At 36.0% G+C, this 13,179-nt stretch overlaps 1 protein-coding gene across 3 annotated transcripts in view; it reads left to right on the top strand.

Moving 5' to 3' along the window:
* Positions 1–13,179, top strand: part of LOC124170871 (voltage-dependent calcium channel subunit alpha-2/delta-2-like) — an 88,583-nt gene that overhangs the window by 42,275 nt on the left and 33,129 nt on the right. For 2 of the 3 annotated variants that reach the window (XM_046549885.1, XM_046549883.1), the window contains 6 exons: positions 2,050–2,188; positions 2,585–2,689; positions 2,771–2,870; positions 7,363–7,524; positions 8,292–8,549; positions 12,397–12,414. In XM_046549885.1, coding sequence (XP_046405841.1) covers positions 2,050–2,188; positions 2,585–2,689; positions 2,771–2,870; positions 7,363–7,524; positions 8,292–8,549; positions 12,397–12,414 — 782 coding nt within the window. The remainder of the gene's footprint in view (positions 1–2,049; positions 2,189–2,584; positions 2,690–2,770; positions 2,871–7,362; positions 7,525–8,291; positions 8,550–12,396; positions 12,415–13,179) is intronic. The other variant, XM_046549884.1, reaches the window with a different exon arrangement.

Here is a 13,179-nt window from a genome sequence, read left to right as displayed (position 1 = left end):
GCTTTAAGCCTTGAGTTCTTAATCTGACCCTATTATTTTCTCATTATAAATAAGTTCCTAGCACCGAGGATACATATTTCATGAAAAACTACTCCGAGTTTGTGGCAGAGCTCAAAACTCTTCTATGAAGTTGCAGTATTTCTTTGATAAAAAGTATTAAATATTCTGATCAGTGTTAAGTATGAGGGTTTGTTTATTTCTATACATCATGAGCCTACTAGTTAGAAACCCTTATAATGGTTAAACATTTTAAGAGAAGAGTAAAATAAAATATTCAATTAAGGCAAATCAGCCTGGATTACTGTACCAGGAATTATTTGTCTATAAAACATCAGGCTTTGTTTCAGTTTAAGTGCAGTCAGGGCTTGAATAGCTGTGTTTGAGAATAATTTTGCCTAAGGTTGTCAACAAGAGTGGATTTTTTGTAAAATTAATTATAATTATGCTCATAATTTAATAAAAACTCTTGGCAGATGAGAGTATATTCTGCGCTTGTAGACATGTTTTTACTATCTACATAATTATGAACTTTGCTTGAAATTTGTACGAACATTATGGATTCCTGTTTTGATGCCGATCTATTCTAAATTGTGTGTAGTTGATTGTGTATTACTCTTAGAATTTTGCATTGTCAATGCTTGTAATTTCATAGGTTTCATGTAAGTGGTAACATATTCTGGTGTGAGGTGTGCTGTAATAATGTTGATTTTCACTTGTTTTGGGGCTGCCCCAGCAGCGTAGTGCTCCAGCACATTAATTGTAGTGCTTCATTTATGTACATGGATCACATATTGCACTCAGAGCTTTGCCTTTTAAGTTCATAATTATCATCATATTTCCGTGTATTTTTTTATTTCCAAAGACTTATTAATCATCTTGCAAATGTACATTCATCAATGATTTAAGATTCTCATGGTGAAATGAATACAGAAACGTTTCTTGGGCTTTGCACTGGGTGATGTTTTGTCATAACACCGATGTTTCGAAAATTTTTACATCGTTATTGTGAAATCTTACAGAGCAAGGAAATGTACAGATTAAGAAATACTAGTGGTTTTTCGAATCGTTGGCATTATTATAAAACGTGACCCAGTGTGAAGCCTGAGAGACATTTGTGCATGTGTTCATCAAGTCGTTTGAAACCGACGAACAGAATTCAAGGTTGCATCGAGTTTTGCATTTGTTTAACTTTGCCACCTCACTCCCTCTCCCACCTCTCCTCCTCCACAAGTTGTCACGATGATGATGCCCTTGTCACATTGTGCCATACCACCACTCTGCCAACCCTTGGCAACCATGCTTTTTTATTCATCAGCCTGTAACAGCCAACTGCAGAAATCTTTGTCCCTTTTAATGAATACTGAAGCACCCTATGGTATGCAAGCTTTTAACATTTATGGCAATATTAAACAGCTGGTATCATTGTAATATTTTTTTGAATATTTATCAGTGACTTGCTCTATCAAGTGTTGGTAATTCTATGCTTTTAATAGTAAAGAGAAGTAAGAGCAAATGCTCTGAGGTACTTGGTCCCATGTTCACAAGTGTCTGAGAAATTTCTTAGTAGTGAATCTGATATGAATTAGATAATTCAAAGCCATTGCATAGAATGGCCATCAGTTGCATTTGAATTATATTTAATGTAATTCAAAGGCCACTGATAGTTTCCTTAATATAAGTTGGCATCATGAAACAGAAAATTCTCAATTGTTAGAGTTGCTGATTTGAGATGAATCTCTGTTTTGGAAGGTAAAATAATTCAATCATTACATTTTTATCATAGTTCAGTTTCAATATGGGATTGTATTGGCTTATATTTTGCTGAAACTATTGGCAGAGAAATAAGATGTTATAAGTATTAAAGAATTTGATTACTATGTAGATGATTTTATCTGTAATTGAAATTTGAAAATATTATCAGACACACTACACATGGAATTATGTAAGTAGCTATCATGGATACTCGTATCAATTTAAAATTGCATACTTTGGGATTCAGTGAAATGGATATTTTAGTATTACTGAAGTATCAATACCTTTCCCTCATAGATCCACAAATTCTAAATGGGTTGAAGTGGACCTCTGCTCTGAATGAGGCGTTCGAGGAAAATGTACGCCTTGATCCATCGCTAAGGTGGCAGTATTTTGGTAGCCAGCGAGGTTTCATGCGTGTATACCCTGCATTCAGGTATGACAGAAACCAGTATGAATTATTGAAGCTTTAATTGATTTTAAATTTTTATGCATCTATTACCATTGTCATTAAACCCTCCGTCGGGTGCAATGGATCTGACAGGCACAGGGAGGGTGCTTTTTCATTTCTTCGCACTATTAGCTTGCTTTGAAGTAAATTAATAATTACTGCAAAAATATTATTAAGTGAATCATTCCCAAAGGTGGTTTTCTGAAATAAATACATTCATGGGAAAATTATTTCTTTTTTTACAACTTCATGCAGAAATCTGAATTCCTCATTAAATTGCGTTTCTCTCTCGTGGGGATCTATGGATAGTTTAGCATGAAAGATGTTATTTATAAACAGTGCTCAGTTGTCTAATGTATCCTTTCCTTGACCATTTGGCAGGTGGCCAGACATTCCAAATTTGCCAGATTTATTTGACGTGCGGCGGCAGTCATGGTACATTCAAGGGTCTGTCTCTCCAAAAGATATAGTCATATTAATAGATGTGTAAGTATTATTGAGCCTGCTAGGAGATAATATCATTCTTGTGTAAGTATGATATTTCTAAAATGTATGAATTTTATTTAGGAGTGGAAGTGTCCATGGGCAGACATTTGATATAATGAAGATTGCTGTGAAAACTTTGCTGAACACATTGGGAGAAGATGACTATGTTAATGTTGCTTGGGTTTGTTTGATTCCACCTTTTGTCTAATTGATGTTTTTTTTCTTCAGTTGGAAAATAACTCCTTTGACCAATACATGTACTAGAATGGTCTTTAAGGTTTATCTAACCTAATATTTTTATGCATAATTAAGTGCTTTTATGCATGGTATATTGTTGCTTCGTGAGATAGATCTGTCTTGCTTCACACCTACTTAAACTTTGATGCCAAAGATGTCAAAGATGCTTTTAGTTAGCCAGATGTTGCAATCGTTGTCACTCCAATAGTGATACTGTGGACAGAGGTTAACTATCCCATAGCATAGGCTCAAGTCAGAGCGGTAGCTCTTCTATTTGTACATTTGATCTGCATGAGCCTTTGTCACCCTGTATGTGATTGAAGTAGAGACCCAGCACAGTTTTTAAAAATGTAAAGAAGACTGTATGATTTTGGAAAACAAAAAGGCTTGGGCCTTAAATAAGCCGCAGAATTTTTTAGATTCATGGCACTCAACTGCTGATGTTTCCATGCAGTGATGCCCAATGATTTGGGTTGACTCGGACATCAATCATCTATTCTCCTTTTTTAGTGATGCACTCATCATTCACTCACTGGCTCATTCATGCATAAAAACTAATGCCAAACCACAGTCTTAGATTGTGGTGTGGACACTTGGCATTAATGCCGTGGGAATCACTAATCGGTTCATTGCAGTTGTAATTCATTACTTCCCCCTTGATCGCATTACATCTTTCGGTTGTATATTTTATTTGGATTGAATTTTTTATGTGGGTATGTTATGCATGTATTTTACAATTTATTCTTTATAATTGCCATGCTTTTGTCACAACAGAGTAATGTGAAGAGGAAAAGTTAATGATAAGCCCTAAAATATTTCAGGCTCTCCAACTATTTGGCTAGGTTAATACCATTGCCATGAAAGTATAAGAGAATGCATTCCTAAAAAAGAACAACTTAAAGTAATTATAATAACAATTTTAGTTGCTGCAAATCCAACTCAAGCAGTAGGTGGTATCCCGTAGTAAACGAACAAGTCAGAGCCACACAGCTATTTGTGCATTTGAACTGCATGAGCTTTGATTACCATACATGATTGAAGTACATAGATGTCCAAAACAATTTAAAAAGAATAAATAGGACTTTTATTTTTGCACAAGGCAAGTCATTCAATGTATACATAAGTACATATTTTGATATCACAATAACAATCTAACAGCCATCTATTTACTAGCAATCATGGCATGTGTCAACATTAATGTGGGCCAAAAACTGACTTTTTTTCAGGATCAAATTTGCTCCGTGCGGAAAAGCTACCAACTTGTATAAGGTTTTCGGATATGAAACTTTTTCAAAATCGGATATTGTTAACCTCTGCTGCCTGAGGCCTGAAGTTTAAAATTTTGTGAAAATTCAGGCTGAATTTCAAGGCGTACACCTATGGAGAATAAATCACTGCAACTAAGCTCGTTTTTCCAATAACCAAGGATCCATAAGACATTTAAGGTTATTTTGATGAAGATGAAAGTTTATCTGAATGATTTTATGCTTTTGCAATGAGTAAGAATGAGCCCCAAATGTCGAGTGTATGCAACCCGCGCGTCGCCCAAAATGTCTGGCTGCGTGTGGCATCACATCATATTTTGCCTCTCGTAAGCTGCATTTGTAGTAAATTAAGTACTTTTTCACATATAATCTCTCTTTAAATGCCTCAATGATCCTTTAGAGAGAAATAGTTGCCATTTAGATGCCAAAAACATTGTTTATTTAAAAATTATTTGGTACGGAAATGTGCCCGGAAATACCTTGCTCTGGAAAAAGTTTCAAGGACTGGTCACGTTATTACAGTTGTTTCAAAATTCATGTGTTATTTCGGAAGCAGGACTGGACTGGCATTCCCATACTTAATAGCTCGAATTGCAACCAAAAGTTAATGATTAAGAGTAAACCAGTGGTGGCTGAGGTTTACTGGAATAGTACGTACACCCCAAAGGTGAATGAATTACAAGAGAAAACTATGTATCCCTTTGCTAAGAGAAAGATCCACACAGAGATGGTGAATTCACCACTCTACAAGTGTGCGATCCCGTGGCATCGTGCCGGCCGAATATTCGGTCTACGTGATCGCTTGTGGGTGCACGGGCGGGACGAGATAAGTGGGGGGGTTATGCCATGTTCAAATGGGTGCTGGGAGCAGACTCAACATGGTGCAAGTGTGCACACGCATATTTGGTGAGTAACTCGCAGGTAGTGTAGTGGTGTAGCTGCCACCTATGCTACCTGCGATCAGGATCCTAGTCCATCAATGCATTCAGTGCCATTTGGCAGCATTCATTTGAACTTCATGCCCTTTTTCATCATCGTATATCTTCTCTAATGCACACCCTCGATATAAAACCACCAGCCGCCCCTGGAGTAAACTAAGGTATTTTAATGAATATGAAAGTAAAATAATCTATCCACGGTGCACCCATATCCTTTGATGTTGGTGTTGGAAGGAGTTGAGGAGGGGAAAGTGTTGTTCAGGCAGACCGAGAATAATAACCAATTAACTATTTCTTCATGCTGATTTCTAGAAAATTTCACCACACACCTAATTAAAAGATGCTAAGATATTCAAGAGATGTTCAAGATTTTTAAAATTTAAAATCTTTGTAAACCAAATACTTTTAACTCGGAATAAATAAATATCCATTTCTACTTAAAAATTTATGTACATTTATTTTGAAATTTGACTATTGTTTAGGCTTCATTGAGGGAGTTATTTTCCTCCGAAGGATCATTGAGACATTTTTAAAGGGATAGTATATGGAAAAGTTGATAATTTCCCGTTAATACAACTTCCAAATGTCAAAATGTAAAGTGTTGCCATATGCAACCTGACTTTTTCATGCGGGTTGCATACACTCAAGGTTTGATGATCATTTCTTTGTTAACATCTTCCCTACGCAGGGCGTGATTTCACAGCCTGAATTTTCTGATGCTAAAGAAGGAAGGCCGGATTTTCACGGCTTGAATTTTTCGAAGCAAAAGGCCAAAGGCCGTGTTTTCGTGGTCAAGCATGCCAAGTGGGTCCCAACCACCATTAGGGTCCCTCGGCGCGAGAGGTCCGGACCCTTTCCTATTATCCGCGTGGAGCTTATCTCGGCCCATTCCAGCACTTAGTGACCCACTAAAGGAAGGTGCTCATGGTCACTTATTTGTTTATAAGTTAAAATAGCTAAAAACGTTCAGGTTGCATTTATTGAAAATCAATGCGAGGAATTACATTCTGGATGTTCTGCTTATTGGTTCCAAATTTTAAACAGAATTCTAGCGTTCATATTAACGGAGTTGATCATCACCTAGAACAATTTTTGGAGACGCTAAGGTTAGATGTTTAATTGTTATTTTTATAACTCACTAGCAAGTTTATAGGAGCGATATTGTAATGATTTACATCTAAAAATATACGTTACTCTGTTAGCTACATTCTAAGTGTACTTTTGCGGTGAAATTCGATAGAATATTCGATTTAACTTCTATGAAAAAAAGCCCTCGTAATGTAATAAAATATGATTCTCTCAGTTCTTTGTCGTGAGCCAAAATTACAGCGACTATTTTTAATAACCTCTTACCAACCTCAGATTTCATTCCCTTTAAAGTATTTGTTGGTCTATGATATAGTGCCGTTTTGCTGAAAACACTAAAAATAACCGTAGAACTTCGTTTAAAAGTTCTACAGGCATTGCAAAATGAAAGGAATACATTGATAAACTGACATTTAATGCAACAGTAACAATTAAAAAAATTAAAATTGCACTGGTAACAATTAACTGACTGCAAAAGTACGCCGGGATGGGCTGCCTTCGGGGAAAAGGGTCGAGGATTATATTTGCTCAGTTGCCGAGGAAAGGGTCCGGGACCCCACTAGGAAAGGTCATTAAGGGGAGGAAGCGACTACCTGGTCAGTCCCAAGCTGAAAAAAAACTCCGTACGGGGCGAAAAAGAAAATCTCAAACCCTTCGTAGAGCCAAAAGCAACTTACCGTGAAGGAGCTCGGCGCGAAAAGGTTAAAATAATCTTCAATGTTATAGTCATCATTGGTTATTGGAAAATGAGCTTAGTAGTAGGGATTTATTCTCCATAGGTGTTTGTCTGAAAATTTGCAAAAATACGGCCTGAATTTTCACAAAATGTTAATCTTTACGGCTTGGGCAGCAGTGGTTAACAATATCAGATTTTGAAAAAATTTCAAATCTGAGACCCTGATATTAATTGGCAACATTCCTGCCTTGGGCAAATTTGATCGTGAAAAAAAGTCAGTTTTTGGCCCACCTAAATCAACATATAATTAAAATTTTATGGTTAATGAAGTACTTAAAGTATTCTGTTTTTCATTCAATTCTATTTCATTCAAAAGTTATGTAATTCAAATGATGTTAAGTGTGTGCAAGTGAATTAATGGTAATTAGCTTCCATTAGTGTATCTTTTCATTGCTAAAATTCCATTTACAGTTCAACAATGAAGTTGATTGGGTGATTCCCTGTTTGAATACCTTAGTTCAAGCAACAAGCTACCATAAAGGACTATTATATGATGCTGTGGATCAGCTTCAGGAAGGAAATCTCACTAGCTATGCAACTGCACTGGAATTTGCATTTGAGGCATTTAGAAAGGTATGTTGTTCTAGGGGTTTATAAAGCTAATTACCACAAGCATCATGGGTAATATCAGTTGAGCACATTAGGGTATGTCAGATATCCTCAATTCATCAGTTTTCAACCATTCTGTGCTATAAAAATGATTTTTTTCCTTATAATTTCAAGTTACTGTTATGCAGAATATTTTACAAAATTTCTTACTATAGCTTCCACCAGTCTCTTTTTCTGCCTTCTATTGAAGAAAATTATGTCTTAAGCCCATTAAGTTCCCCAAAAGCCAGCATAGGAAGGTTAATTACATGGTGATCTCAAAATGGTCTCATGCCATGATGTCATTTGTGAGTCATTCCAAATTCCTTGGACCAAAAATTTAATCAAAGAATAAATGTACATATGCACTAGAAAAAGTACAGGACCAGGCAAAGAGCCTTACAGTACTTCTACCTTTGTATGCAGTTTCTCTTCTTTTCAAGTGAATAATTGTGGAGTAGAGGAGTGGAAAGTACATACATATAACTATTACACCTTACTTTGTTACCATGATGTGGTTAGACGCTGACACACAGCCTGGGCTACAGACAAAGTAATAAAACCAATTACAATACAAAGCTAAAAAAAGGCAGCAGCTTTCTACAAACAAAAGAAGACAGTCATGTACCATGATAAATAGCTTAAACAATGATGGTATTTATATAATTACAAATGAAAAAGTCATACCACTGCAAAGGCGATTTGAATTGTTTCCTAATTATTATCCTGTTTTGTCTACATATTCACTGTAGTTTGAGGAGAGGAAGCGGCCATGGGAAGGATCGGATTGCCACAAAGTGATCATGTTCTTCAGTGATGGGGGAACAGAGTGGCCAGAGGAGATCCTCAATCACTATCGCAATGATTCCATCACAGAGAATGTGCGCATTTTCACATATGCCTGTGGACCTCATCCCATTCCCACCGTTATCCTCAAGACCATCGCTTGTGAGACCAAAGGTTACTTCAATACAATCACAGCTCTGGGAGCCATTAGGACTCGAATACAGGTATGGCTACGCACAACTATAGTGTGAGCAGTAGATTCTTGGTTTCTATAGTAATTTCTCAATCAATTAAAAAAAAGTTTGTCATAAAGAACTTATATAATTTTTAGCAATTGTACAAAATATGTGTTATTATCTCATCATATAGTATTTGATAATGTTGAATGCAAAAATTCAGGAGTCACTAGTGAAGTTTTGCAAGATTGGAAGAGTTAATAGAACTGAAGTACAAGAAACCTCAAAATCCCATCATCAAGATAAAATGCCAGTCAATAATGCTTTTTGTTGCTGCATATGTTCTGATAGTTCTTGAAGTGGTGTTCTCAGACAGCATATTCTGTTAATTCTTAGGTATTCTTTGGAAATATGAATTATTTCAATCGAAAACAATTTGAATTGTGGTCCAAAAAATATATTTCTCTAACAGGATTACATATATCACTTTCCAAAATTCATGAATCTCCATTTAAAACAATTGCATTCGTAGACATTTATGTATCTGTTATATCATTTATCCCGGCTTCAAAGCTAAAAGTAAAAGGAAATAATACTTCTAGAGCAATTATTTATGAACTGCCACCAAAAGCGGCATATATTCAGAATGGGTATGGTATGCTATTTGGAGGAGGTGACCTACAGATCATCAGCATTGTGATGGAAGGGTTGCTGAGGGCAGGCGCGCACTAGCGTGACTACGACCTGCGGCACATGACCAGTTATAGCATTACATCTAATGGAGCGACGCACACTAGGCCAAGTCCGATTTGTTGGTCGGACCCGAGTTGTCCGACCAAAATTTTTTAATTTTCTCATCCCCGACTCAGCGGTCATTGCGGCCAGAAATTACACATATTCTTATGGTGCGGCGCGCACTGTCTCCGACTTCACTCTGACCCGACCATACGAACTGAGCAAGTGGACGGTGAATGTGTTTTGCTATCGTGAGTGTGGTCGTGGTCGTGCTCTGGTCGGAAGGTGTGCGACAGAAATCAGTCGTGTTCGTGGCCGTGGTCATGGTTGCGCTAGTGTGCGCCTGCCCTAAGGAAGGGTGGAGAGAAACCCAGCGTTGGCATTATCCATAACGAAAGGTGGCAAGGGGTCCATAGCTTAATGCCTGATCTGATGGATGGAGTGGTGTACTTCTGTAGTGGAAGTGGCCTCCACAAAGCACTCAAGCAGGGTTTGGGCAGTCTCTGAAAAATCTCTGCCACAGCAATAATGTGAGAATTTAAGTCAGTGCTCTGTTAGGTGGATGGTGGCTTGCTAAAGTTCACGCCAATCTATGGACCATGATTTTGAGAGCCCCTTTCCAGGATGCAGCACAGAAGACTTTGAATTAGATAATAGTGATTAGATTTTGTTTGATTTGGTGTTCATGAAAGAAAACTAGTGGTTTAGATTTTTCAGATCTCCTCATGTAACACCCGTCAGTGTGAAAAAGATAGTGTAAATTGTCTTATAAAAGTATTTTTGTAATTTTAACTATAGTAATGAACCAGCATTCTTCTTATTTTTTCCTGTTCGGCTTTTTAAATATTATTCTTTCGTATGGACCCATGGTGCATAAAAGAGTAGTAGATGATCTTAATGGTCTCGCAGGGGAGCTATGATTTGAAGCCAATGAAATGATCTCTACTGAAGGGAGCTGGGGAGAAAATAAAAGTAATAAAGTTCTGATTGCATGTAGTTTTAGATAGATTTTTTTGTCAACCGAAGTGTTGATATGATTATTTCTGCATTAAGTTGGGCCTTATGAGGTATCGCTGAGTTGGAATCAATTTTTCTGATTTGAAGACACGATGATGTGGGAAGCACTATATGTGATTCTATTATTTGAGTTCATTGCAGTTTTCTGCCAAATTTTTCTATTTATAGGTACTTTCAAGGTTGAGCATAATCCATAAAATATCTGCCATATTCTTTAAAAATTAATTTTGGTGGATGATACCCTATGGAAATCCGTGGAAGGAGCAAGAATGATCTATAATTTGTACTTTTCCATTAGGTATTTTATTTTACTCATCTACTTGTTTGACCATACAATGGCATCATCTGTCGTGCTGATACTCACATGTGGTGAAGTATATTAACTCATGAAATAAAATTTCTCATAGAAAAATGCAGATCACTCTTACTCCTACTGTATTCTTGCCGATTAAATATAATGATTGGAAATCTACTTTTATTTTTTCATAGTGTATCTTCAGTAACATAAATTATTGAAATCAACTCTTAGCGATCAAATCCTGTGGTAAATGGTCTTTTGTAATGGCATGATATTTCATGGTGTGCTCTTGAAAAAATCTATTTTTAAAAGGAACTGGAATTCATTTTTTAAAAGTATTATGAAGATAAGATTGTAATCTCTGATCAGATTTGGCACCAGGTAAGGCTTCAAAAGCAGAAATAGAAAGGGACTCACTCATCATCATGAGGGCAGAGGCAGATCGCCTAGTTTGTTTTATGCAGGGTTTTTATTTCAAATTAAATGGTCAACTGTGGGTTTACGACTGCCCTCAGTCCACTATAAAAATCCAGCTTTAGGCAAGCTCAGCAATTAGTCAGTAGTCTCGTGACATTGAATTGGTCCCTTGTTTATACATATATGGCCATAAAAAGCCTTCCCTAAGCCAACCAACCAACCAACCGAAGCGAACCTGAAAACATAACATAGTGGTCATTTCATCTTGAATCAACAAACCTTTTTCCCTTTGGGCCTTAGATTTTGATGATAATTTCTCAATTGGTGTAGGTAATTTGTTTAAATAGTATCTCATCATTTGAAAAAATAATTAATAACTCACTTAACCCTTATGGCATGAGTAAATTTGAAAATTAAGTCATATCAGCGAGTTGTCTGATTTAAATTTTCAGTCAAGTAGAAACTCCTGTCCTCCTAGTGTTACGGAAAGGTAAGGTTAAAATCTTATTAGCTTTGAAATGAGGTCAACAAGATATCAGATATATCATTGAAGCTGTAGGCCATGTTATTATGGTCTGGAGCAGTTATCATATCCATAGACATATATGTTATAAGCCTGCGGTATGTATGCATTTCTTAAGTGTGAGCCGGAACGCCATGGGGTAGAACAACATAAGTGTTTAAATATTTTCTAAAAACCATGCATGAGTTGCAACAAAATTTTATTGTTTGAAACAGTGAGGTAGAAATATCTAGATTTCAAAATAAAAGTTGGGTCTGTTGTGAGATGGAGTATTCGAGAAATTAATGAACAATTTTTGAAACATTTAAATATAACTACATATGTATATACATATTAAGCAAAGGCGAGGTAATGAATTTTTACACTGTGTCGTAGCTATGAAGTAAGCCTTAACTCATGATATTATGACTATTTGATTGTGAATAAAAAGAAATTATATAACAAGGTACATGATTTTGGCAAAAATGCAAACAACTTAGAATGCGCATAAGATGTGCACAATATTTTTTTATTAAACCTCTGCAGGGGTATTTTGTTTGAGGTGGATATATACCCATACTGAAATTTTCCTCAAAATCTGAGACCCTTATGTACAAACATTTGTTGATTTGAAGTGGGATGACCCACAAATAAATAGTAATAGCCAGGAAAGCCTACAATCTTTCATGAAGATTATTGTCTATATCTGCCATTTTCATTATTCTGAAGGTAATTTATATTTGTATTTATTTATATTTAACCTCAGATTTAATGATACCTTTATTGTAATTATTGGCATACTTATTTGTGTTCATGGGTTTGTAATGCATATGATCAATATGATCCTCTGATCAATAATGCATTTGAAATACTATCTAAAGTATGTTTGTATAATGGAATGGAATTCTTAATTTTTCCCTGGCAAGGTGGCAAATCTGGTAAAGGTATCTATTTTTTTCATCTTTCAATAGATGAGAGTTAGTTTTGCATCATTGTTATAGGTGAATATGAGAAATGTACATACATGAAAATGGTATGCTAGATGTTGAGAAATTATTAGGTATACAGTTAGTTATACGTGTGGTATGTAATAACTGTCTTCCAAATATTGGACCCTTAGGTCTTTTAGATGAATAGGATAGATTCCAAAGATGGGGCTCTAATTGAAATCCATAGAATCGGAATCCTCGCAAGAGTTTGTAAAACATCAAAAATTTTTATGTCTTAGTGCACTGATTTGCCTGTTTAAAATGTCTAGACAATGGCTCGATTTGAGTGACTAATTTATACTGTTAAAATAGCAATCTGATCGTTTGCTTGAAGTATTGAAAGATTGCAGTGTCACCATAGGAAATCAACAAATTTCACCACATTTTGCCTGAAAAAGGATTTCTGTGTCTCTGTGTTATTTAATTTTAGATCAGGGAATAAGTCTCTGATATACATACACATCTGAACACTAGATTTGCATGAGATTTTTGTTCCTCCTATCCTGCCTGCCTTTGACTTTTTCAATTACCTGTCAAACTCTTCCTCTGTGGTCAAAAAGCTGAATGATTATGCATAGTATTTCTTAATTTATCCAATCCTATCCAATGTTTTGAATTTTATGGGATTGGTTGCTGAAGCTTTCTAGCATATCAAACTATGGCTAGTTAAACAAGATCCTACCATTTTGTTACGTTTGCACTCCAATTGACCAGTCATGG

This window comes from Ischnura elegans, chromosome X, assembly GCF_921293095.1.
Source record: "Ischnura elegans chromosome X, ioIscEleg1.1, whole genome shotgun sequence".
Taxonomy (NCBI): domain Eukaryota; kingdom Metazoa; phylum Arthropoda; class Insecta; order Odonata; family Coenagrionidae; genus Ischnura; species Ischnura elegans.
Note: the sequence above shows the minus strand (reverse complement) of the source record. Positions and strands in the feature narration are given on the sequence as shown.